At 37.4% G+C, this 25,623-nt stretch overlaps 1 protein-coding gene across 8 annotated transcripts in view; it reads left to right on the top strand.

The window, feature by feature from the left end:
- Window positions 1-25,623, top strand: part of LOC136858274 (sialin) — a 194,168-nt gene that overhangs the window by 33,919 nt on the left and 134,626 nt on the right. For 6 of the 8 annotated variants that reach the window (XM_068225477.1, XM_068225475.1, XM_068225474.1 and 3 more), the window contains 3 exons: window positions 1,689-1,924; window positions 5,947-6,177; window positions 16,063-16,147. In XM_068225477.1, the coding sequence (XP_068081578.1) occupies window positions 1,689-1,924; window positions 5,947-6,177; window positions 16,063-16,147 (552 nt within the window). Of the gene's footprint in view, window positions 1-246; window positions 265-343; window positions 362-1,688; window positions 1,925-5,946; window positions 6,178-16,062; window positions 16,148-25,623 lie in introns of those variants that run through there. The other 2 variants (XM_068225471.1, XM_068225476.1) reach the window with 2 other exon arrangements.

Genomic DNA, 25,623 nt, shown 5'->3' with positions numbered 1-25,623 from the left:
ATTGAAACGTTTAATAGTAGTAGTAGCCTCCACGGTATGCTCTAGCCATGCGTCTTGGTAGGTGTGCTAAGTACCAACTGATGAGCCCACCTTAGCACACGAGGGCGAAACGCAGGCAACCAAGAATGAGTTTGCTGGAAAATTTATAATGTCCAATAATGGACCATTATATTGGTATCCTAACTGCATGCCCACTTGCTCGGTAGTATTAATTATTAGGAAATAATGTGTGAATTATATTTTCAGGTATTGGTATAGCAAACGGTAAGGTTCTTCCTCTGAATGTTGCATACTGCGTCGTGTATGTCTATGATCACTGAAGACCAAAAGAATAAACTCTTTGTCATCATACCAAGTTAATGTAGGTTTACAAACTCTTTTAAAAGATTGGTTCAGTATTACTTTACTTTATTTTAGAAGATTAATAAAAGAAGCATCAAAGGAACAAATTGGAATAATTTCTCAAATTACATCTCTCTTGATATAACTGAAAAATGAACAGAGCTCAACAGAAGATTATTCTACTTCCAGACAACACCATCCATTTGTGTCAGCTTCTATTAAGGAAAAATTAGAGATGCCTAAATGATTTTGAAGAAAATACAAATTTGTATTAGTGAACCTATTAAAATTATTCTTGGGAAATGTAACTGCTGGATCTTGCTAAAATGTATCACATGAATATATCACTATGTAGCTCAAGATAACATCAAAAAACAAAACTTTATCTATAAAATGCCATTATTGCAAAGTACTGAAGTTAAATCAATGGTGGTTCTAGAAGAAATATTTTGGATGGCCCTGAACCTATGTACTTGTATGCTCATTTTTTCAGAAATTCAAAAGCAGCATAATGTTCAACATGTCACATACATTTTCATGCTACATAATGAAGGTGTGAGATGAACTCATCAATGATGTAATTGGTTCACATATGAAGTGGTAGCTTTTCTCTTTCTGCTAGATTACTAAGCTGTTGCCTGGCCATAGTTGTCTTCAAGAATGTTTTGATAAGTTCCACTGTTGAAAAATTTTACTTTGCCTTGACAGTAGTCACAAGAAGAACTAATACAAATTTTAATAAATCTTTTATCTCCTTGTAACACCTTTCTCTTTGGTTAATTTAGAGAAAATGTGAAGTGTATTGTCACAATCCTGATACATTATTTTGAAAGGAGAACACTGACTATTTATATAAGAAATAGATTCCTCATCTCAGTTACATACTCTACCAAAGGTGTAGAGGATTTTTGAATTCATGAGTAAATCTGAGGAAGGATCAGCAGCAGAAACAGTGTGAAATAAATCTGTATTCTGATAAAAATCACTTATCCATCTCCTGCAGAATATTGTTTATAAAAAAATATGAAATGACACTGTTACATTCTCATCATGCTTGTGTCTTTTCTACCTGGTTTTTGTTGTCATTAATCTTTCCTAGAGTTATGGTTTTCAAAATTTGAAACTGCCACTGATTAAAATCCCAACTTACATCTCTTATATAGCCTAAATTACAGTAATTTCATAATTACATAGTTTCTATGTTATTTAAACTGAAACAGATAAATATATAATGCTCTTACTGCAAAATTGTCTTAAATCATACACTGTAAAAGGAAATGTATGTATGTATGTATGTATGTATGTATGTATGTATGTATGTATAATTCCATTGATATTATACACAGATTGCATATCATGCAGAAGTGTACTCTGGTGCCTTGTCTTCACTGGAGCAGGAGTCAACTATATGATACGGACTAATATTAACATTGCTATTGTGGCTATGGTTTGGAACCAAGATCGGAATGGTGATAATACTGCAGCAGTAACTGAATGTTACCAGCCAGAGTTTTCACAAACTCACTCTATGAAGTTTAACTTCTCTAATGTTTCAAGTATCCAAGAAAGGAGTGAGGAGGAGGTAAGATTTTTAATTATAAGGGTCATATCTGAGTAGCATAGCATTGCTTTGATGTTTTAATAACACTTATTATATCATCAAGTTATGTTTTCCCAGATACTATTTTAATTCTTCAGTCCATGTGTTTCATACTTGACTGTAATATTTAGTCAGGATATTTTAGTTGGTTAAAAACTGTTGAATGTAATCTATATGTGGGAAATATTGTATTCTAATGTTGCCTCAATGAATTGTTCCAAGATATTACCACCAAGAATTTATGGGAGTTTTTTCTATTTGGTCCCAATATTCTCTCCTCAATTTACATGTATATTACTAGTTGATTACATTTCGCCAAAACCACATTAAACTTCGTCTTCTTCTTCCTCTTCTTCTTCCTTTTGGCATTGGGACTGTTTGCTACTTTCTATAAGTATTGCTATCCTCAGCAGATTCATTTCCTACCTCTTTGCCACCTCTCCAACATCCTAGATCCATTCATTCCTGGAACGTCATCTTCTTCGCGTACGTTCAGGCCTAGCCTCAAATACTTGCTTTGGCTTCCTTTCTTCATTCATTCTTGCAATGTGTGTGTACCATCTCAGTCCTTGTTTCTGGATTCCAGTTCCATCTTTAAAACTCTTTGAGTTGCTACATTTAGCTCCACCTCTTCTGATTTTTTTATCTTCCAAAGCTATTTCATCTCCGCTTTTCCCACACTCTGATAGGGTCACGGAATATTACTTCTTTCTGGGGTGGTTGATAGTGTGGTGCGCTATGTGTATATGAGGGAGTGTGTAAAGGGACAATCACTGACACCCAGTACTGAGCGAGTTGGCCGTGTGGTTAAGGTCATGCAGCTGTGCGCTTGCATTCGGGAAATAGTGGGTTTGAACCCCATTGTTGGCAGCCCTGAAGATGGTTGTTTGTGTTTTCCCATTTCCACACCAGGCAAATTTGCTGTACCTTAATAAAGGCCATGGCTGCTTCTTTCTCATTCCTAGCCCTTTCCCATCCCATCGTCACCATAAGACCTGCAGTATCAGTGTTGATGTAACATAAAGGAAATTAAAAAAAAAAAAACTAATACCCTTTCTCCAAGTCATGGGAGTTAGCTAGGAATGGTTAAAATGCTCCACTCAGTCAGAAATCGAAACCGGGATTCTGTATTGACTTTACATATATTAATTTTTATTCCTTGACAGAAAAATTATATTTGGTTCCACCTGTTCAGTACTAATTTACAATATTCTAATTAAATAGTCAACATTTAGGACATGTTTCAGCACATGCCATTATTATTACTTATTCATAACAAACTGCAAGTATGAAAATAACAGGTTTTTTAATGTTTGGTAGTGGTGGCTTGCATGATTTTCCACGCTTGGTACATCTTCCATGTTAACAGTAATCCATAAAATATATTAGAAACTTGCTAAATTCTTTGAAGAATTTTCCTTAATTTTAATTTTGTGGCTATTTCTAGCTGAGTGCAGCCCTAGTAAGGCAGACCCTCCAATGAGGGTGGCAGCATCTGCCATGTATAGGTAACTGCGTGTTATTGTGGTGGAGGATAGTGTTATGTGTGGTGTGCGAGTTGCAGGGACAGCACAAACACCCAGCCCCCGGGCCATTGGAATTAACCAATGAAGGTTAAAATGCCCGACCCGGCCAGGAATCAAACCCAGGATCCTCTGAACAGAAGGCCAGTACGCTGATCATTCAGCCAACGAGTCGGACGAAAAATTTTCCTTCATATTATATTTATGTACAAAAATGTTTCATACTGAATGCTTAGTGCAGTTTTGATAGCCACGTGACAATGAGAGTGCTTTAATATTCATGAAAATGTATGGAACTATAAAATTTTGAATTGTTGAAGGGGATATGTGTAGCCTCTTAGTACAGTTCTCTCTTCTCACTTTACTACAAACTATAAACTTGTTGTTTTTGCTTTGTGGTATCTTTAAAAATAATGTAGCCCCCTTCCCATTAGGGAATCCTGGATCTGCCTCTGAATGAGTGATTGATCACAGTGATGGAGTGTTCTGCTGCTTGGAGCACTGATGGAATATCAGGAGACCTGATGCCTCGGAGAGGTTCTTTGTTGTTGCTTGTTGTTTAAAGGGGCTTAAGATCTAAGGTCATAAATATTAAAGCCTGTATTGACAAAGAAATGTTGAGGTTAAGCAACATTCGACCTGTGCAGGTTATTGTAAAGAAAGAAATTTTGTGAATAAATTAATTCCATCCCCTGGTCTATGGAGATTGGGCAGCCGAAGTAGGGAACTGCCTGTAGGGGTGAAGTACAGTGGGGACTTCGAGGGCCCTGGGACCGCTGCGGTAGCTGTGAAGGTCCTTTAGGAACTCTGTAAAGCGGTGGCGAAAGGGGCTCTGGTTAAAACGCAGCAGGTCATTACGCTTGTTAGGTACCAAAAAAAAGAAAGAAAAAAAAAAAAAGCAATGTAAATTTTAATCTTATAGCAGTAATAATTAATAATTTCATGTGGCTATTTCCAGCCGAGTGCAGCCTTTGTAAGGTAGACCATCTGATGAGGGTGGGCGGCATCTGTCATGTGTTGGTAACTGCATGTAATTGTGGTGGAGGATAGTGTTATGTGTGGTGTGTGAGTATCTTATAGCAGTTGTATAGTATTATTTGAAGTAATTCCACATACTTCATATGAGCTGATTATGTTTGTAAGTACAGAAGATATTATGAGTAGAATTTTGTAATATAAATTTACCAAGGATGAGCTGTGTGTTTAATGGAAAAATTGTTAGTGTAAATTGTACAATAGTGTATTTTAGGAAAATGTCTTTTTCTCTTGTTAATTTAGAATTTAGTGCTTGATAACAATGTATTTTTGTGTACCATTTTCCACTGTAGTAGACACCTCATTCACAAATATAGTGATTTTGATTTGATCTGAAAACTGAGGGGATTCCTCCTTGACTGGTATTTAAACGGTGGATGCTTCACAATATTTAGTTACCTCAAGAGGTTCTTTCAGTTGAGGAAACAAACCCGAGTCATAGAACTCATGTCAGGATTAATGTGGAAGATGTTCCAAGACTTCCCAATTCTATCGGTACCATTTACTTTCATGACCTGTCTCAATCTCATTCTTGGATTTGACAATATAAAAGTGACTGACATATGAGCGATGCTAGTACTGTAATACCATTCCTTATGCAGCCAGTCCCTGTTATGAATGATATTAAAATATCGCTCATAGGTCAGTTTGTGCATGCATTTCAGTGAGCTTGGCAGACTGATATGTAAAAGAAACTTCTGGTTCAGTGAGGAAAGCAACAGGAAACTACCTCACTCCTCATTTCCCTAGTACACCTCTTCAGTGATGCATAGGTCATCTACAACAGCTGATGGTAGAGCTGTTGAGGATTCAGCCAGCCTTCGGGCTGAATACCTAACATACCCACAACATGGTATACCCATTCCTAAGACAAATAATGTATGGACTGCAAGATAGTAGCAAACAAACTACTGCAGGATATTCCTTATCCAGTGCCGATGATTGTAAAGCATCCTTATTCTTGTTGTATCTTGGATCTATACAATGCCTATTTACATGTACTAGTCCTTCAAGAAAGCCAAACAATTCGAACAGTATAATGGGCCTGGTAGTGAGATGTGATCGAAACGACCTCACTGTCTTGGAATGATGTGATTCCCATCTCCGAAATCCATGTTGCACTACAGCTGATTTTACCACCTAACATAAGTGACACTTTCTCTCGTGTACCTTTAGGTGAGCACAGATACTCATCTGCATGTTACCAACATAGAATGCACCCCTGGAGAAAGGAATCCCATATAACACTGCAGATAGAAGTGGGTAGGTTGTGATGTTTGGAGAGTCACCTGAAACTGTAAGATCAGATGTAGATATATTATACTCTTGTCTTTTGCACCGGAGGTCAAGAAAGTGTAGAGTTTTAAACATCAAATTCTCGTAAACTGCCAGGCTATAACAAACCCAAACTTTGCATTACAATAAGATTGTTTTTAATATTTCCAGACAAGATTCAACTGGGATGAGAAACAGCAAGCATATGTATTGGGAGCATTTTACTGGTTCTACTGGTCCACTCAAATTCCTGGTGGTATCCTCTCACAGCGATATGGCTTTAAAGTGGTCTTTGGGTGCAGTAATCTGTTTATATGTGTCACTACATTCCTCATTCCATTATTTGCAACAGTTGATCCCTGGGCTCTGGTTGCCCTAAGAATGATACAAGGCCTGGTTGGGGTATGTATAAAATCCAATATCCTCATAATTTAAGAGTTATAACTTGAATTGTATTAATTTTGGGTTAAGTTCTCTTGTTCCCATAACTTCAAGGTAAAGAAATTTTCTACAGAAGATTGAATAGTAGACGTACCGAGGTAGTTATGATTACATGGTGTATTGAGAAAGTGACAGAACCAACTAAAGGGCAAAATGATTTAGATGTGATGCTGATAAAACCGATCAAGCTCTATTGAGAAACTGAAGTGGCAGGTGATATAACTGCAGGAAGCTGTTTTTGTCATTGTTAAAAATAAATGTGGTAGAAAGACAGGGTGTAAAAGTGGGGCTATTAGGCAGTACCATATGTTTGATAAGAGAACAGGCACAGTTTCTCCATAAGAGCTGCAAGGCTGCAGCTCCTCCCAGTGCTTGGCGAAGGCGAACAACAATATAATTGCATATACGAAATGTTTACTTCCTTTGAAGTATTTAAACTACTGTAACTCATTCTAAATCTGCCAGGGCTAGAGAGGCTGAGTGCAGTGGTATTCCAAAGAGTATGTGACACTCAGTCACTAGCAAGCAAGACTGTAGTGCCACTGTTCTAGCTGTGCCTTACTCATGTGTTGTGCAGTTCACTCAACACACAGAGAAAGCAGCAAGGAAGTCGGGCATGCAAGCGTGCCAGCTGGACTGCAGTCTGACCAGCCCTCAGCCAAGCAGTTGCAGTTATGCAGTATTCTCGAAGAGCAAGCAGTGTGTCGTGTTTGCTGTGCCTTCTAACAATCAGTATTTATGAAGTGTTGATTCTTTTAAACTGTACAGTGTGCATTTACCAGTTTCAATGCCTCAAGTTGCCAGTAACTTTAGTTGAATTTTATGAACACACATGGTGTTAGGGGGTGGCATTGTTGGATGCGCTTGAGAACGGTTGGCTGTTGAGAGAGCTCTTGCATTATTGTAGTGATAAAGTAGTGAAAACCTATTAAAATAGCTTAATTTTGTGTATATCTGATTCATTTAGTGCTGTTTATATAGTGGTGTTTAGTGCTTGTTGGTAGAAATTGGGAGTAGTAATAATTATTTAAATTTTGTAACAAGTAATTCAGTTGGTCTTCAGTAAATTACGTTTTCTAGGTTAAGTAGGCTAGCTAGGTGCACCTTGTTTCGAATTTAGGTTTAGGTAATACTTTAGGTAACAATATTAACTTTAAAAATATTTGTAAATATCTGTAGATTCGTTGGTTGTACTTACAAAGGCAGATTATCATAAGGAATAGTACCGTAACTTCTGCAGCAACTTCTCCGGTATTTCGTATAGATATACGTTCAAACTATCGCGAAGGTAATAATTTACTACATTAAAAAACACGATACGCCTGTAAACTTCCATTTAAAAAGAAGTTGGAGGGATTACACGGTAATAGTTAACAGTCGTATTGTTATTGATTATTGTCGCTCCTCATATTCAAATATTGCATTGTTGGCTACAGTCGTGAACAAAGGGTGTAGTGTAGTCAAGTAAATACAAAAAAAAAATCAGCTGACCTTGTATTCCATTCATTTGTACTTCTGAGTAGGTAGTTAGTATCCGTAATTTATATTTCGCTCCCTCGATCTTTCAGTATTTATGAGCGGTTAGCTAATAATAAAGTTCATATATCCCAGTAATTGCAGTTCAAGTCCCTGGAGTAGTAGTAGTAGTAGTAGTAGTTTTGATAGAAATATTTGAGAAATTAGTGTAGACAACCTCGTATTTTTCAGTAGGCCTAATTAAGGACACTTTCTTTTTTCTCCGTCCCGTGGAGTAGGGAAAATAATAGTAATCCACCAGCTGTAATAATCACATACCGTAACCACATTTCAGTAGAATTGTAGTGAAGATAAGGTATAATATATTAGATAGTATCTTGCCAGTTATATTCGTGTTTTTCTTCGTGTACGGCAATCCTTTTGATACTTAAGCATTTAACCAAACGCAGTGTAGTGTAGTGTAGATACATTGTAGTATAGATACAGTACATTTAGATAGTGCCGTATCTTGCGTGCTATATTCGTGTGTTATCTTTCGTGTATATCTATTACACCGTAATACTAATAATAACTTGTCTAAGCATTTAGCTTCGTTGGTAAACTTTGAGTACAGTAGTTCTTGCAAATTTCATTTCTGTTGTGCTTAGTAGTGACATACGGTACGGTACCGGTATCGTAATTAGGATACGTCTGAAAGTAGTTTAAAAATTACTGTAGTGTACTGTACAGTAGTATACGAGTAATATCCTTAGAATTTTGTGTGCTTATTTTATTATTGTAAAATATTTGTGTAGTACTGGTGTGGTAGAGGTATCCGTAGAAACTCTTACTAAAACATTGTTGAAATTAGGATAGGCTTAATTGCAGTTTGGAATTGTGTAGTTCTTGTGTATTACTTTCAATATTCAGTAATTAACAGCAGCTTTTATCCTGTTAGGGGTTGTAGGATAAAAAAATAAAAAATAAAAATAATAGAGCACGACTAAGTAGTATTGTAGTGTAGTTGTATATTAATTACCTTATTGTTGTGTACAATCCCAGACAATATATCCCTCCGTTCATTTATTTTTTTGCAAATAAGTTATTTTATTTTTTTAATTTAAAATTTTTCCCCCATAAAGAATGGCTAAGGAGTGCGAGTGTACTTATTGTGGGTGTGGTGAGGCATTGAGGGGTATGAAGGAGGAGTTGGAAAGTTTGAGGGAGATAATTAGGATTCTCACAGAAGACGGGAAGGAAGATAGGACTCCCTCAAACAATGTACAGGTTACAGTAGGTGTACAAGAGGGAGGGGAAGGAAAGGGAGGAGTTGTAGGAGACAGGTGGTCTAATGTTCTAAGGGGAAGGAGATTGCAGGCCAAGGGCTCTATTCAGGATCAGAATTCAGGAGAGGTGTCTGTGCGAAATCGGTACGAGTCACTCCAGGTAGAACAACAGAGGGAAGATGAGGGACAGGGAACTGTTGCTGAGATGCGTGGAAGTAGGAGGAAGGGAAAAGGTAGGAAAGGGAAATGTAGAGTAGAGGATAGGAAAAGACAGGTGGAACAGGGTCATGGGAAGGAGAAAAGGGAGGAGGAAGTAGCTTCTGCAGCTATCAGGAAAGATAGGGCTGACCAGGAGGGGAGGGGATCAAATGAGGTGGGTAGGGTTGAGGCTCTGGTCATGGGGGATTCCATCGTTAGACACGTGGGGAAAGTGTGTGGAGGAAAGGGAACCAGGGTAGAATGTTATCCAGGAATTAGGTTGAGGCAGATGTTGAGGAAAGTAGAAGAGAGGGAGGAGGGGAAGGAGAAGGTGGTAGTGTTTCACGTTGGTACCAACAACATAAGGCAAGCTGATATAAGTACCAACATAGTTGGAGATGTGTGGGATCTGGTAAATGCAGCACGGGTGAAGTTTAAGAAAGCGGAGATTGTTATTAGTGGAGTACTGTGTAGGAGGGATAGTGACTGGAGGGTGATTGGGGATTTAAATGAGACTATGGAGTGGGTATGTGGGAAACTGGGAGTGAAATTTCTAGATCCTAATGGGTGGGTAGGAGAAAGGGATCTGCGCTCGGATGGCCTTCATTTAAACCGCAGTGGTACGTATAAGTTAGGAAATTTGTTTGGAAGGGTAATAGGGAGGTACATTCAGGGAAACGGGATGGCCTAGGGAGCGGTGATACGGGAACAGGGAACTGGAAATCAAGTAGGGATGACATAAAATTGTTAGTGTTGAACTGTAGAAGTATTGTAAAGAAAGGAATAGAATTAAGTAATTTAATAGATATATATTCACCAAATATTGTAATAGGAGTTGAATCATGGCTGAGAAATGATATAATGGATGCAGAAATTTTCTCACGGCACTGGAGTGTGTATCGTAGAGATAGGATAGGAAAGGTGGGAGGGGGAGTTTTCATTCTGGTGAAAGAAGAATTTGTAAGCTACGAAAAAGTTAAAGATGAGACACATGAAATTCTAGGTGTAAGGCTCATTTCTAAAGATAATAGGCAACTTGATATATTTGGAGTGTACAGATCGGGAAAGGGTAGCACTGATGCGGATTCAGAATTATTTAATAGGATAGTCAGCTATGTGGGAAACGACATGGAAAGAAATGTGATTGTAGCAGGAGATCTGAATTTGCCAGATGTAAATTGGGAAGGAAATGCGAACGACAGTAAACATGACCAACAAATGGCAAATAAGTTAATATGGGAAGGACAGCTGATTCAGAAAGTGATGGAACCAACCAGAGGGAAAAATATCCTGGATGTGGTGCTGATAAAACCAGATGAGCTCTATAGGGAAACTGAAGTAATAGATGGTATTAGTGATCATGAAGCTGTTTTTGTGGTAGTTAAAAATAAATGTGATAGAAAGGAAGGTCTTAAAAGTAGGACTGTTAGGCAGTATCATATGGCTGATAAAGCAGGTATGAGGCAGTTTCTAAAAAGTAACTATGATCGGTGGAAAACGGTAAATAAAAATGTAAACAGACTCTGGGATGGGTTTAAAGAAATTGTTGAGGAATGCGAAAACAGGTTTGTACCTTTAAGGGTGGTAAGGAATGGTAAAGACCCACCTTATTATAATAGAGAAATAAAGAGACTAAGAAGGAGGTGCAGACTGGAAAGAAATAGATTTAGAAATGGCTGTGGAAGTAAGGAGAAATTGAAGGAACTTACTAGAAAATTGAATCTAGCAAAGAAGGCAGCTAAGGATAACATGATGGCAAGCATAATTGGCAGTCATACAAATTTTAGTGAAAAATGGAAGGATATGTATAGGTATTTTAAGGCAGAAACAGGTTCCAAGAAGGACATTCCAGGAATAATTAACGAACAAGGGGAGTGTGTATGTGAGGATCTTCAAAAGGCAGAAGTATTCAGTCAGCAGTATGTAAAGATTGTTGGTTACAAGGATAATGTCGAGATAGAGGAAGAGACTAAGGCCAAAGAAGTAATAAAATTTACGTATGATAACAATGACATTTACAATAAGATACAAAAGTTGAAAACTAGAAAAGCGGCTGGAATTGATCAGATTTCTGGGGATATACTAAAGACAATGGGTTGGGATATAGTACCATATCTGAAGTACTTATTTGATTATTGTTTGGCCGAAGGAGCTATACCAGATGAATGGAGAGTTGCTATAGTAGCCTCTGTGTATAACGGAAAGGGTGATAGACATAAAGCTGAAAATTACAGGCCAGTAAGTTTGACATGCATTGTATGTAAGCTTTGGGAAGGCATTCTTTCTGATTATATTAGACATGTTTGTGAAATTAATAACTGGTTCGATAGAAGGCAATTCGGTTTTATTAAAGGTTATTCCACTGAAGCTCAACTTGTAGGATTCCAGCAAGATATAGCAGATATCTTGGATTCTGGAGGTCAAATGGACTGTATCGCGATTGACATGTCTAAAGCATTTGATAGGGTGGATCATGGGAGACTACTGGCAAAAATGAGTGCAATTGGACTAGACAAAAGAGTGACTGAATGGGTTGCTATATTTCTAGAAAATAGATCTCAGAGAGTTAGAGTAGGTGAAGCTTTGTCTGACCCTGTAATAGTTGAGAGGGGAGTTCCTCAGGGCAGTGTTATCGGACCTTTATGTTTTCTTATATATATAAATGATATGAGTAAAGGAGTGGAATCGGAGGTAAGGCTTTTTGCGGATGATGTTTTCCTCTATAGAGTGATAAATAAGTTACAAGATTGTGGGCAACTGCAACGTGACCTCGAAAATATTGTGAGATGGACAGCAGGCAATGGTATGTTGATAAACGGGGCTAAAAGTCAGGTTGTGAGTTTTACAGATAGGAAAAGTCCTCTCAGTTTTAATTACTGCGTCGATGGGGTGAAAGTTCCTTTTGGGGATCATTGTAAGTATCTAGGTATTAATATATGAGGAAAGATCTTCACTGGGGTAATCACATAAATGGGATTGTAAATAAAGGGTACCGATCTCTGCACATGGTTATGAGGGTGTTTAGGGGTTGTAGTAAGGATGTAAAGGAGAGTGCATATAAGTCTCTGGTAAGACCCCAACTAGAGTATGGTTCCAGTGTATGGGACCCTCACCAGGATTATCTGATTCAAGAACTGGAAAAAATCCAAAGAAAAGCAGCTCGATTTGTTCTGGGCGATTTCCGACAAAAGAGTAGCGTTACAAAAATGTTGCAATGTTTGGGTTGGGAAGAATTGAGAGAAAGAAGAAGAGCTGCTCGACTAAGTGGTATGTTCCGAGCTGTCAGCGGAGAGATGGCGTGGAATGACATTAGTAGACGAATAGGTTTGAATGGCATCTATAAAAGTAGGAAAGATCACAATATGAAGATAAAGTTGGAATTCAAGAGGACAAACTGCGGCAAATATTCATTTATAGGAAGGGGAGTTAGGGATTGGAATAACTTACCAAGGGAGATGTTCAATAAATTTCCAATTTCTTTGAAATCATTTCGGAAAAGGCTAGGAAAGCAACAGATAGGGAATCTGCCACCTGGGCAACTGCCCTAAATGCAGATCAGTATTGATTGATTGATTGATTGATTGATTGATTGATTGATTAAGTATTTACAAGGCATTTCATTTTCACAATTAACTCTCGCTGAGAAGAATGAGATGAGGAATGCCAGTTATTCTACACTTAATTTATCTATGTGTCACCCATCATCAAGCAGATGACAAATTTACATGAGAAGGTTTAACTCTTCAGTGTATAATAAGTAGAAGTGGTTAACCGGTTGCGGTGAGATAAATGCTCTAATTTCTTTTCTGTGTTTCTAGTTTGGAAGTGATATTATGTGGACAAAACCTGGAGTGGTGGATTTGAAGCATTTAGGTGAAAAGGCTACAAACAGCTAAACACCTCAAGAATGAGGATGACTTAGCATTGCTAGGAACAGCGAACATTGCTTCACAACTAATTAAGGCCTATAGACAAGAAGGTTTTATACTCGTCCTATTATAAACCTATACTGACCTATGCTTCAGCAGCCTGGACGTTGACTAAGTGGAACCAAAGTAAGATACAAGCAGCTGAAATGAGGTTCTTGAGGATCATACAGAGAAAGACAAGATGAGATAGAATATGAAATGAGGAAATAAGGAGAAGCGTGGGAGTGTGTAAACTACAAGAAGAGATTGATATAACAAAGCTGAAATGGTCTGGACACATGATGAGACTGCCAGGAGAGAGAATACCAATATCCATTAATGGATACAGAGACTGCAAAGAAGCCTAGGGGGCAGCCTAGAATGAGATGGAGGAGCTCTGTTATGAAATGTATTGCAAATAGAGGAGTCGATAACAATAAAGTATCAGAAAAGGAGTGGTAGAAAGATAGAGTAAGGTGGAGGACTTTGGTACACTACCCCACCTGGAGAGAATCTGGAAAAGGGAATGGAAGAAGAAGAAGAAGAAGATACAAGAAACAAACAGCATAATGAAAAAAATGTGTATAAACCAAGAAATACTCTCAAAAATAATTGACTGTGTAAAATTCTGAGGTAAATTTTAACTTCCACTACAAGACCATGATGAGAGGGCTAATAAAAAACCCAGCATTTTCCAAGGATTATTAGAATTTTCTGGGAATACAAGAATTGAAATTATTAGGGGTCCTCCTATTCAATACAAAGACATTTATTAATGTGAACTGATCACATGTCGTTCACATGAGGTACTAGTTTCGGCACTTAACTCGTGCCATTATCAGACGAGTCAAATCCGTCAAACACTAACAACTTTAAAACACACTGAAACACCTGCATAGATGAATGTTAAATAAAATATGGTACATGATGATATTGCACTTTAGTATAAAATCCTTTTAAAATGATGATGACTCCATTGTTTTATACACATGGTGGTTTTCCAGCTTGTATATGTCTTTAGTTCTTTAATCTTGTTGAAAATATGCTGCAAAGTTTTAATGTCCTGTGAAATTGGTGCTTGTGATCTGTGGTTTGGTTCCAAAAAATAATAAACATCATATGATGTACTTGGTTAGACCCAAGGAATTACTTCTCACTTCAATATAGGATTTTGCAACCTGGAGAAGAAATTAAAAGCTGAATTAGGCAAAAGATAGGAAGGAAAGAATAAAAAGAAATGTCTAGAAATGACGAGAAACGACTAGAAACAAACTCACTTTAGCAGCATGTTTGATCGGCGGACGGAGCTGGGCTGATGGATGCGATCATAAGGTTAAGGGTCGAGGCAAAGGGTAGGAGAGGTGATGGGAGGGGTAGAGGTGGAGCAACTGTCAGGGAACTAGGGTGGAGTGGAAGGATGTGGTAGTGGGGGTAAATGATGAGGATATATAATACATATGGTTTGAAAGCTCGAGTTGTTTCTTGGCAGTCTAATATTTTTTAACCATTTAATTAAGAGATCAAAAAGAATATTAGATCTCTCAAAAATGTTATTTAAATTATAGTTAGGATTGATATATTTATTGCAATGAATAAAACAATTTTTGACAATGTTCATGATTGATTGATGTTTGTTGTTTAAAGGGGCCTAACATTGAGGTCATTGACCCCTAAATGTTCATGATTGGCCCTTTGTTTGCTATTTGAAGTATCTCAAAGTCATGTTCAGTGTCAGTGAACTTATGATTAGAGTTGTGAATGTGTTGGCCTATAGCAGAAAACTTATTATATCTTACTGCATTTACATGCTCTGAATATCTGGTTGTGAAGCTGCGTCCTGTTTGGTCCAGATAAGAGGTGCTGCAGTCATTACACTTGAATCTGCAGATTATTTATTCAACCTACAAATCAGCACTTATCAACCTGTGGCTTTTGAACCAAATGTTTTCCATAGGCATTATTTTAAAATTTGTCTGGAAGAATTTGATTTGAGCTTTTTAACATTTTGAATTCGTTCTGATTATTGTTGTAAGTGATTGTTCTCTAAATATTTGAATAGGATTAAATTTGTAGTTTAATGAATAATTAAAGATTTCTTACAAGGGGCATGTTTATTGAAGTTATCAACCTCATAATTGTTGAATGAGAGGGGGTGGAGAAGAGAGACTTTGACCCTTCAGAGAATGAGACTATCAGGTAAATAATGGTAATGGTAGGAAATCTATTCTTCTTGTACTCTTTTTTCCCACACTGTGGAGTTGTGAGTGTGACCTGCATCGCACATGTGGATTTGGCCCTGTTTTTATGGCTGGATGTCTTTTGTGATGCCAATCCTATATGTAGGGATGTAATCACTATTGCATGTTTCTGTGGTGGTTGGTAATGTGGTGTGTTGACTGAATATGAGGAGGGAAGTTTTCAAACATACACAAAGACCCAGGCCTCAAGCCAGAAGAATTAATCAGACAAGATTAAATTCTCCAACCCAGCCAGGAATTGGACCCAGGATCCTCTGAATCGAAGGCCTCAACACTGACCATTCAGCCAAGGAGTCAGACTGGTAGGAAATGTATTGTTTCTTCTAATGGAAAAGAAGATTGGACAAGAATTATAATATAAAAGAGAAAAACCTGAAGTAAGTAAAGTAAGTAAATGGAGGCAATGCTAGACTCATTTGGGACCCTTTTATCAACAAATATGTCTCATAGTCCATCAGTTTCTACTTTTTATTTTTTTCAAGGACTTCATAGTCATACATTTATTACTGACAATGTGGAAAGAATGTAATTCTTCTGACATATCAGATCATAACAAATCCTATACTTTTGTAATTACATTTGGAAAGTGAACCAAGTATTCAGTTAATAAGAGATACGTAGTCAAGAATCTTACCAGGCTTATCTAAGCAATAAATACTAACATCCCCAGCTAATTCATAAAAGCACAATTAGAGAAAATAGTTGTGGCTAACTCCAATGTATATTAATTTTATTGTGCAGGGCACAGCATGGCCATCATTGCACGTTGCAGCTGGGCATTGGATACCTCCAAAAGAACGCAGTAAATTTATGTCAGCAATCATGGGTAAGATCTCTTGGATTTCATTAGGTTTTGTTATGCCACAGCCAGGTGAGGGGTAAGTGGCACAGTCACTTTTATTTCTGAATATTTGTTGACTCTATAATTGATAAGCTATGAGGATGAACTTCCTCCAGTTTTTCTATTATAGGGTAGGGAGCAAACAAACACACACATATACTACTATAGATTCCTGCAGTGAATGCTGTGAATGTGTCACTCATGGATTTGGTTAGTGTGAACATTTCAGTGGGCTTGGCATACTGATATGTAATACATTCTGGCTCAGTGGAGAGAGTAATTCAAAACTACCACACTCCTCATTTCCCTCGGAATGGCTAGGGCAAGGATGGGGAACCTTTTCCAACTAGTGTGCCATTTTAAGTCTGGTTTATTATTCTCAATTGTCTACTGTGCCACTTGTTATTTTACTTGGAATGGCTACAAGCCCCCACCCGACTTCTATCCCTAATTCCATATTGCACTTATGTTTCATAATACGTCCTTACATATACAGTATATTGTAAAATAATACATTTGATTGCATGTTCCGTGGTCATATCTTGCCAATACTGCAAAAATAATTTTTTAAATATGTTTTAAGAATACATAACATAATTTTTTAAAATATAATAAGCGCCCACCGTAACACACTTCATCATTAAGTATTATTAGATATAGAAATCAAAAATACTAATATTGCCAAAGGACATAAAGTGAAATACCATTCTCAACTTTAGTGTGAAATTTGTTGCTGAATCTTAGTAGTCATGTCATTTATGTTAGGTTCACAACTTGTTGTCTTCAATAACTCATAAGAAGCACTTAGGTCTGAACCAAGATGGTTTCTAACTGTTGACTTTACAACGTTCGTTGTAGAAAATAGCTGCTCACAGGCGTATGATGACCAAAACAAGGTAAGTAGTACTGTAGCAAGTTTCTTCATGGCTGAAAACATTTGTGGGAGGCTGTTCCACTACAAGTATAAAGTTCTCCAGCTTCTGGAGAGAGTATTCACCATCAACAGCATTCTTGATTTTCACGAATGTACGAATTTGTTCACCCATATACTGCTTTCCTGAAATTCAGTCAACTCCATTTGTAAACTGTCAATTTCTAACCATTCAAAAAATTTACCTTAATATCACTCATTTGTGCAATATGAGGTATTGTAATAAAGTGCGATATTTTCTTGAAATCTGGAAATTGGGATGATCTCTTGGCAACTATTTGTCTTACAAAAATGCAGTTACATACTAAGAATAATTATGCGCTGGTGGTAACCACACACAAGCCAAGCTTCACTAATTGACTGATGTGAGTGAGCGAATGGCTTTCCAGCTGCATCTGACGTTTACTTCACTTGGCTTGCAGACTTATCAGTGTTGCAATGTTTCCATAATGCACTTCTGAATGGAACTAGAATTTAGATTTTTGGTATTTATTTCTTAAAACTGAAACATTATGACTATACGATGCACAGGATATATATAGTCTGTAGTACACAACGTACATAAAAAGTCAATATGTGCATGTGGTGTGCCACCGAAATCGTGTTCGTGTGTCACCAGGTGACATGCTTGGCATAGGTTTGCTATCCCAGGGGTAAGATATTGATAACAGCTGATGGTGTATCTGTTGAGGAACCAACTAACCTTCAGACTGAGAACTAAAGATACAGATGTAAATTATGAGGTGAAAGCTCCTCTGAGAAAAAGGCAGAAAAGGAAGCAGAACATTGTTCTTCATTTGCCATCATAATGCTTCTCCAACATGCTCATAATGAAAATACAACTGTTCTCCTGCCAAAACAAAAGCAAATTATAAGCATTCGTCAAATGTAGATAATGACATTGTTATAATTGCAATTAATTATATGAGGATAAAAGTGAGTATTGCACTTACTGCAAATATCAGCATGCCCAACAATTGGTTTGAGAGGAAAATAATACAACAAATACCTTTTAAAGAAGAAGTGCAGGTCCAAATTCGGATGATGTTCAGGATGATTAGATGTGTAACCACTCTTGAAGAATGCATGTTGAATCATTAGGCTGTACAAATATGATAATCCTAAATTATTAGCCACACCAAAGCAATTTACTTTTAATTTAGATGGAGTAAATTTTCACGATCAGTGCAGTAACTAATTTTTTATTTGCCGCTCATGAAGCAATTTGAAAGGCTCTACTTTGATCATTTTGTGAACTCTGTAAATGATCACTTTGTGAAATATAACCTGTATCTCCTGTAGACCATCTTCCCATTCAGAGGCAGATGATTGTTGCATCACTCACAGGTATACTTTCTATTGGTCTCCTACATACAAGGTATTCTATTAGCAGCTAATATTGTGCAAGCAAACTGAACATTTTGTGGCACTTTCAATGATATCAACAACCTCAACCTGGAAATGGAATGTACACCTGTTTAGTCCTCCCTTATCTTGCATATCTGCAGCATTTAAACTGTATTGTCCCTTAATACTGTAATTTGCCTGAAAGTACAGTTTTTAAGATTGGTCAGGTTTGGTTATTAGTGCATAAAGGATTGAAGCATTGACACCTTTCTTCCTATCTTGTGGATCAAATCAAATCGAATCCAATCCAATCAAATCCAATCAAATCCAATCAAATCCAATCCAATCAAATCAAATCAAATCAAAATCTCTTTATTTGCAAATGAGGTGTCTACGTCGGTGGCAAATGGTACACTAAAATACATTATTGTCAAGCACTAAATTTTAAATTAATAGGAGACGAAGAAAATTTTCTTAGAATACAATATTATACAATTCACGCTAATAATTTTTTCTATTAAACACACACATCATCCTTAATAAATTTATATTGTTTACAAAATTCTACTTATAATATCTTACAAACATAGTCAACTCACATACAGTATGTGAAATTACTTCTAATAATGCTATACAACTGGTATAAGATTCAAATTAACATTGAATTTATTTACATATTTCTATTTTACCCATTTTGGAACCTAAGTAGCATAACGACCTGCTGCGTCTTAACCAGAGTCCCTTTTGCCACCACTTTTCAGAGTTCCTGAAGGGCCTTCACAGCTACCGTAGCGGTCCCAGGGCCCTCGAAGTCCCCACTGTACTTCACCCCTACAGGCAGTCCCCTACTGGGGCTGTCCAAACTCCATAGGCCAGGGGATGGAATTAATTTAATCACACACATTTTTTATTTAAATATCCTGCACTGGTCGAATGCCCTCTAACATTTCATTTATTTTCTCTGTTCCTGTTTATTCTCTTCTTGAATATGTGTACAGATTTTGGAAAAGGATCAAACACTACCCCTGGTAAACTGTTCCACTCCTTCACGCCCTTCCCAATGAATAAAAATTTACCCCAATCGCTTCTGCTAAAATTCCTTCTAATTTTGTACTTGTGGTCAGTTCTACCAATATAATTATTTTCCAACTGAAGCCTCTCACGGATATCTCTCCATGCTTCTTCTCCTGTATAGGCTCTATATAATCCTATAAGTCTAGTTTTCTCCCTTCTCTTAAAGTTTCCCACCCAAGTTCCTTTAACATTTCTGATACACTACTCTTTCTCCTGAAATCCCCTGTTACAAACCTTGCTGCTTTCCTCTGCACACCATCTAGTTCTTTTATTAGGAATTCTTGGTGAGGATCCCAAACACTGTTTGCATATTCCAATAATGGATGGACCATACTTAAACTAACTTTTTTCTTTTAATTCTTTGTTGGTGGTCTAATGTTCTAAGGGGAAGGAGATTGCAGGCCAAGGGCTCTATTCAGGATCAGAATTCAGGATCAGAATTCAGAATCAGAATTCAGGACAGATGTCTGTGCAAAATCGGTGTAACTCACTCCAGGTAGAACAACAGAGGGAAGATGAGGGGCAGGGAACTGTTGCTGAGATGCGTGGAAGTAGGAGGAAGGGAAAAGGTAGGAAAGGGAAATGTAGAGTAGAGGATAGGAAAAGACAGGTGGAACAGGGTCATGGGAAGGAGAAAAGGGAGGAGAAGTAGGTTTTGCAGCTATCAGGAAAGATAGGGTTGACCAGGAGGGGAGGGGATTAAATGAGGTGGGTAGGGTTGAGGCTCTGGTCATGGGGGATTCCATCGTTAGACACGTGGGGAAAGTGTGTGGAGGAAAGGGAACCAGGGTAGAATGTTATCCTGGAATTAGGTTGAGGCAGATGTTGAGGAAAGTAGAAGAGAGGGAGGAGGGGAAGGAGAAGGTGGTAGTGTTTCACGTTGGTACCAACAACGTAAGGTAAGCTGATATAAGTACCAACATAGTTGGAGATGTGTGGGATCTGGTAAATGCAGCACGGGTGAAGTTTAAGAAAGCGGAGATTGTTATTAGTGGAATACTGTGTAGGAGGGATAGTGACTGGAGGGTGATTGGGGATTTAAATGAGACTATGGAGTGGGTATGTGGGAAACTGGGAGTGAAATTTCTAGATCCTAATGGGTGGGTAGGAGATAGGGATCTGCGCTCGTATAGCCTTCATTTAAACCGCAGTGGTACGTATAAGTTAGGAAATTTGTTTGGAAGGGTAATAGGGAGGTACATTCAGGGAAACGGGATGGCCTAGGGAGCGGTGATAAGGGAACAGGGAACTGGAAATCAAGTAGGGATGACATAAAATTGTTAGTGTTGAACTGTAGAAGTATTGTAAAGAAAGGAATACAATTAAGTAATTTAATAGATATACATTTACCAGATATTGTAATAGGAGTTGAATCATGGCTGAGAAATTATATAATGGATGCAGAAATTTTCTCACGGCACTGGAGTGTGTCGTAATCTATAATCTTCATTTCCGTATTGACAATTGTACAATTAAAAATATTTTTAATTACTGGAGTGTGTATCGTAGAGATAGGATAGGAATGGTGGGAGGGAGAGTTTTCATTCTGGTGAAAGAAGAATTTGTAAGCTACGAAAAATTTAAAGATGAGACACATGAAATTCTAGGTGTAAGGCTCATTTCTAAAGATAATAGGCAACTTGATATATTTGGAGTGTACAGATTGGGAAAGGGTAGCACTGATGCGGATTCAGAATTATTTGATAGGATAGTCAGCTATGTGGGAAACGACATGGAAAGAAATGTGATTGTAGCGGGAGATCTGAATTTGCCAGATGTAAATTGGGAAGGAAATGCGAACGACAGGAAGCATGACCAACAAATGGCAAATAAGTTAATATGGGAAGGACAGCTGATTCAGAAAGTGATGGAACCAACCAGAGGGAAAAATATCCTGGATGTGGTGCTGATAAAACCAGATGAGCTCTATAGGGAAACTGAAGTAATAGATGGTATTAGTGATCATGAAGCTGTTTTTGTGGTAGTTAAAAATAAATGTGATAGAAAGGAAGGTCTTAAAAGTAGGACTGTTAGGCAGTATCATATGGCTGATAAAGCAGGTATGAGGCAGTTTCTAAAAAGTAACTATGATCGGTGGAAAACGGTAAATAAAAATGTAAACAGACTCTGGGATGGGTTTAAAGAAATTGTTGAGGAATGCGAAAACAGGTTTGTACCTTTAAGGGTGGTAAGGAATGGTAAAGACCCACCTTATTATAATAGAGAAATAAAGAGACTAAGAAGGAGGTGCAGACTGGAAAGAAATAGAGTTAGAAATGGCTGTGGAAGTAAGGAGAAATTGAAGGAACTTACTAGAAAATTGAATCTAGCAAAGAAGGCAGCTAAGGATAACATGATGGCAAGCATAATTGGCAGTCATACAAATTTTAGTGAAAAATGGAAGGATATGTATAGGTATTTTAAGGCAGAAACAGGTTCCAAGAAGGACATTCCAGGAATAATTAACGAACAAGGGGAGTGTGTATGTGAGGATCTTCAAAAGGCAGAAGTATTCAGTCAGCAGTATGTAAAGATTGTTGGTTACAAGGATAATGTCGAGATAGAGGAAGAGACTAAGGCCAAAGAAGTAATAAAATTTACGTATGATAACAATGACATTTACAATAAGATACAAAAGTTGAAAACTAGAAAAGCGGCTGGAATTGATCAGATTTCTGGGGATATACTAAAGACAATGGGTTGGGATATAGTACCATATCTGAAGTACTTATTTGATTATTGTTTGGCCGAAGGAGCTATACCAGATGAATGGAGAGTTGCTATAGTAGCCTCTGTGTATAACGGAAAGGGTGATAGACATAAAGCTGAAAATTACAGGCCAGTAAGTTTGACATGCATTGTATGTAAGCTTTGGGAAGGCATTCTTTCTGATTATATTAGACATGTTTGTGAAATTAATAACTGGTTCGATAGAAGGCAATTCGGTTTTATTAAAGGTTATTCCACTGAAGCTCAACTTGTAGGATTCCAGCAAGATATAGCAGATATCTTGGATTCTGGAGGTCAAATGGACTGTATCGCGATTGACATGTCTAAAGCATTTGATAGGGTGAATCTTGGGAGACTACTGGCAAAAATGAGTGCAATTGGACTAGACAAAAGAGTGACTGAATGGGTTGCTATATTTCTAGAAAATAGATCTCAGAGAGTTAGAGTAGGTGAAGCTTTGTCTGACCCTGTAATAGTTGAGAGGGGAGTTCCTCAGGGCAGTGTTATCGGACCTTTATGTTTTCTTATATATATAAATGATATGAGTAAAGGATTGGAATCGGAGGTAAGGCTTTTTGCGGATGATGTTATTCTCTATAGAGTAATAAATAAGTTACAAGATTGTGAGCAACTGCAATGTGACCTCGAAAATGTTGTGAGATGGTCAGCAGGCAATGGTATGTTGATAAACGGGGTTAAAAGTCAGGTTGTGAGTTTCACAAATAGGAAAAGTCCTCTCAGTTTTAATTACTGCGTTGATGGGGTGAAAGTTCCTTTTGGGGATCATTGTGAGTATCTAGGTGTTAATATAAGGAAAGATCTTCACTGGGGTAATCACATAAATGGGATTGTAAATAAAGGGTACCGATCTCTGCACATGGTTATGAGGGTGTTTAGGGGTTGTAGTAAGGATGTAAAGGAGAGTGCATATAAGTCTCTGGTAAGACCCCAACTAGAGTATGGTTCCAGTGTATGGGACCCTCACCAGGATTACCTGATTCAAGAACTGGAAAAAATCCAAAGAAAAGCAGCTCGATTTGTTCTGAGTGATTTCCGACAAAAGAGTAGCGTTACAAAATTGTTGCAATGTTTGGGTTGGGAAGAATTGAGAGAAAGAAGAAGAGCTGCTTGATTAAGTGGTATGTTCCGAGCTGTCAGCGGAGAGATGGCGTGGAATGACATTAGTAGACGAATAAGTTTGAATGGCGTTTATAAAAGTAGGAAAGATCACAATATGAAGATAAAGTTGGAATTCAAGAGGACAAACTGGGGCAAATATTCATTTATAGGAAGGGGAGTTAGGGATTGGAATAACTTACCAAGGGAGATGTTCAATAAATTTCCAATTTCTTTGAAATCATTTCGGAAAAGGCTAGGAAAGCAACAGATAGGGAATCTGCCACCTGGGCGACTGCCCTAAATGCAGATCAGTATTTATTTATTTATTGATTGATTGATTGATTGATTGATTGATTGATTGATTGATTGATTGATTGATTGATTGATTGATTGATTGATTGATTGATTGATCCTTTAAGTAGCCTCATTATGACATGTAACAATCTGTATGCTTTCCCAACAATGTCATCAACATGACCCTTCCAGTGCAAATTACTTTCAAATCTCACACCTAAGTATTTGCACTTGCCATCTTTTGGGATAACTACCTCATCCAAAGTATATTCAAATTCAGTTTTAAAGCTCCTGTTTGTAAATGTTGTAACAGTTGATTTGCCTCCATTAATCTTCATATTATTTTCTTCAACCCATTCTAGGATACTCTCAAGGTCCCTTTGTAATTCTGAACAATCCTCATTCTTATTTATTTCTCTATAAACAATTATGTCATCTGCATTCAATCTTATTTTCGATGTTATATTGTTCCCTAAATCATTTGCGCATATTAAGAAAAGTAATGGACCGATTATATTACCCTGTGCAATTCCCTTCCAAATTTTCTCTTCCTGTGATATATTATTTCCTACTTTGACTTTCTGAACCCTTGAATTTAGAAATGTTCTTATCCAACGTATAACCCTTATGTCCAATCCTATTCCCTCCAATTTCTTTAATAATATTCCATGTTCCACTCTATCAAAGGCTTTGGAAAGATCTATGGCTATGCAATCTAACTGGCCTCCTGAATCCAACTGATCTGATATGTCCTGCTGAAATCCCACCAGTTGTGCCTTGCAAGAAAATTTCTTTCTAAATCCATACTGGCTCCTCATGAACCAATTTTTATCATCACATATCCCTCTGATGTACTTTGCTATTAAACTCTCCAGTATTTTACAAACTATACTGGTCAGGCTGATTGGTCTGTAGTTCTCTGGTTTCCTTTTATCACCCTTTCCTTTATAAATTGGTATTATTATAGATTCCTTCCATTCCTTCGGTATCACACTATTATTTATGACATAGTCAAAGAGAAATTTTAAATAAGGCACTATATACCACCCCATTGTCTTTAATACCTCCCCAGTAATTTGATCACTTCCTGCTGCTTTTCCTTGCTGAAGCAGTTGGATTTCTCTGAAAATATCTTCATTTGTGAATGAGAAGCTTCTTGTTTCCCTCCGTGTCTCTCCCTCTCTATCTTCTGTTACGGTTTCCAAGTCCTGACAATCTTCTACTGAATCTCTGAATTCTCTACTAAATAGATTTGCTTTCTCAGTATCTGTTAAATAGTGTTCACCCCCTTCTCCCACCATTGTAGGAATTTGGATTCCTTTTCCTTTTTGATTCCTAATATATGAATACAGCTTTTTCCATTTCCCTTTGTGGTCATTACCCTCTTGAAGAATGCCATTCATATAATTCTCTTTTGCTTCCTTTTTCACTCTATTCAGTTCCCTCATTAGCTGTTTTCTAGTTTCTCTATTCTCCCTACCCTCTTTGATTTTCCTGTTTACTATTCTACATTTTCTTTTTAATTTTCTTATTTCCCTTGTATAATAAACAGGGTTTGAGGCCATTTTACCCTTCTTAACAGGTACAAATCTCTTCTCTCCTTCCCAAATGATTCCTTTAAATTTAGCCCAAAGTGTATCCACATTATTCCCTTCACTTATCCAACAACCGAATTGTGATTTAACGTAAGTCCCAAATTCATCAACTTTAGTTTTTCTATATAATTTCTTGTCTTTTGTGACTCTCTTATTAAGCATTTTTGGTACGAGTCCTACATCCATTATTACAGCCTTATGGTCACCTATTCCTTCAATTACCTCAGTTTGATCAACAATTTCCCATGGTTTAACCAAGAATACATCTAGCAAGTTATTGAGACGAGTTGGTTCTAGTACTACTTGTGTAAATCCTTCCTCCCAAATGAACTTATTTGCCAGTTTCTGTTCATGGGCTTCACTTGCAGCTC

This window comes from Anabrus simplex, chromosome 1 (assembly GCF_040414725.1).
Source record: "Anabrus simplex isolate iqAnaSimp1 chromosome 1, ASM4041472v1, whole genome shotgun sequence".
Lineage (NCBI taxonomy): Eukaryota > Metazoa > Arthropoda > Insecta > Orthoptera > Tettigoniidae > Anabrus > Anabrus simplex.
The sequence above is the reverse complement of the archived record's forward strand: the minus strand, read 5'-3'. Positions and strand labels throughout refer to the sequence as shown.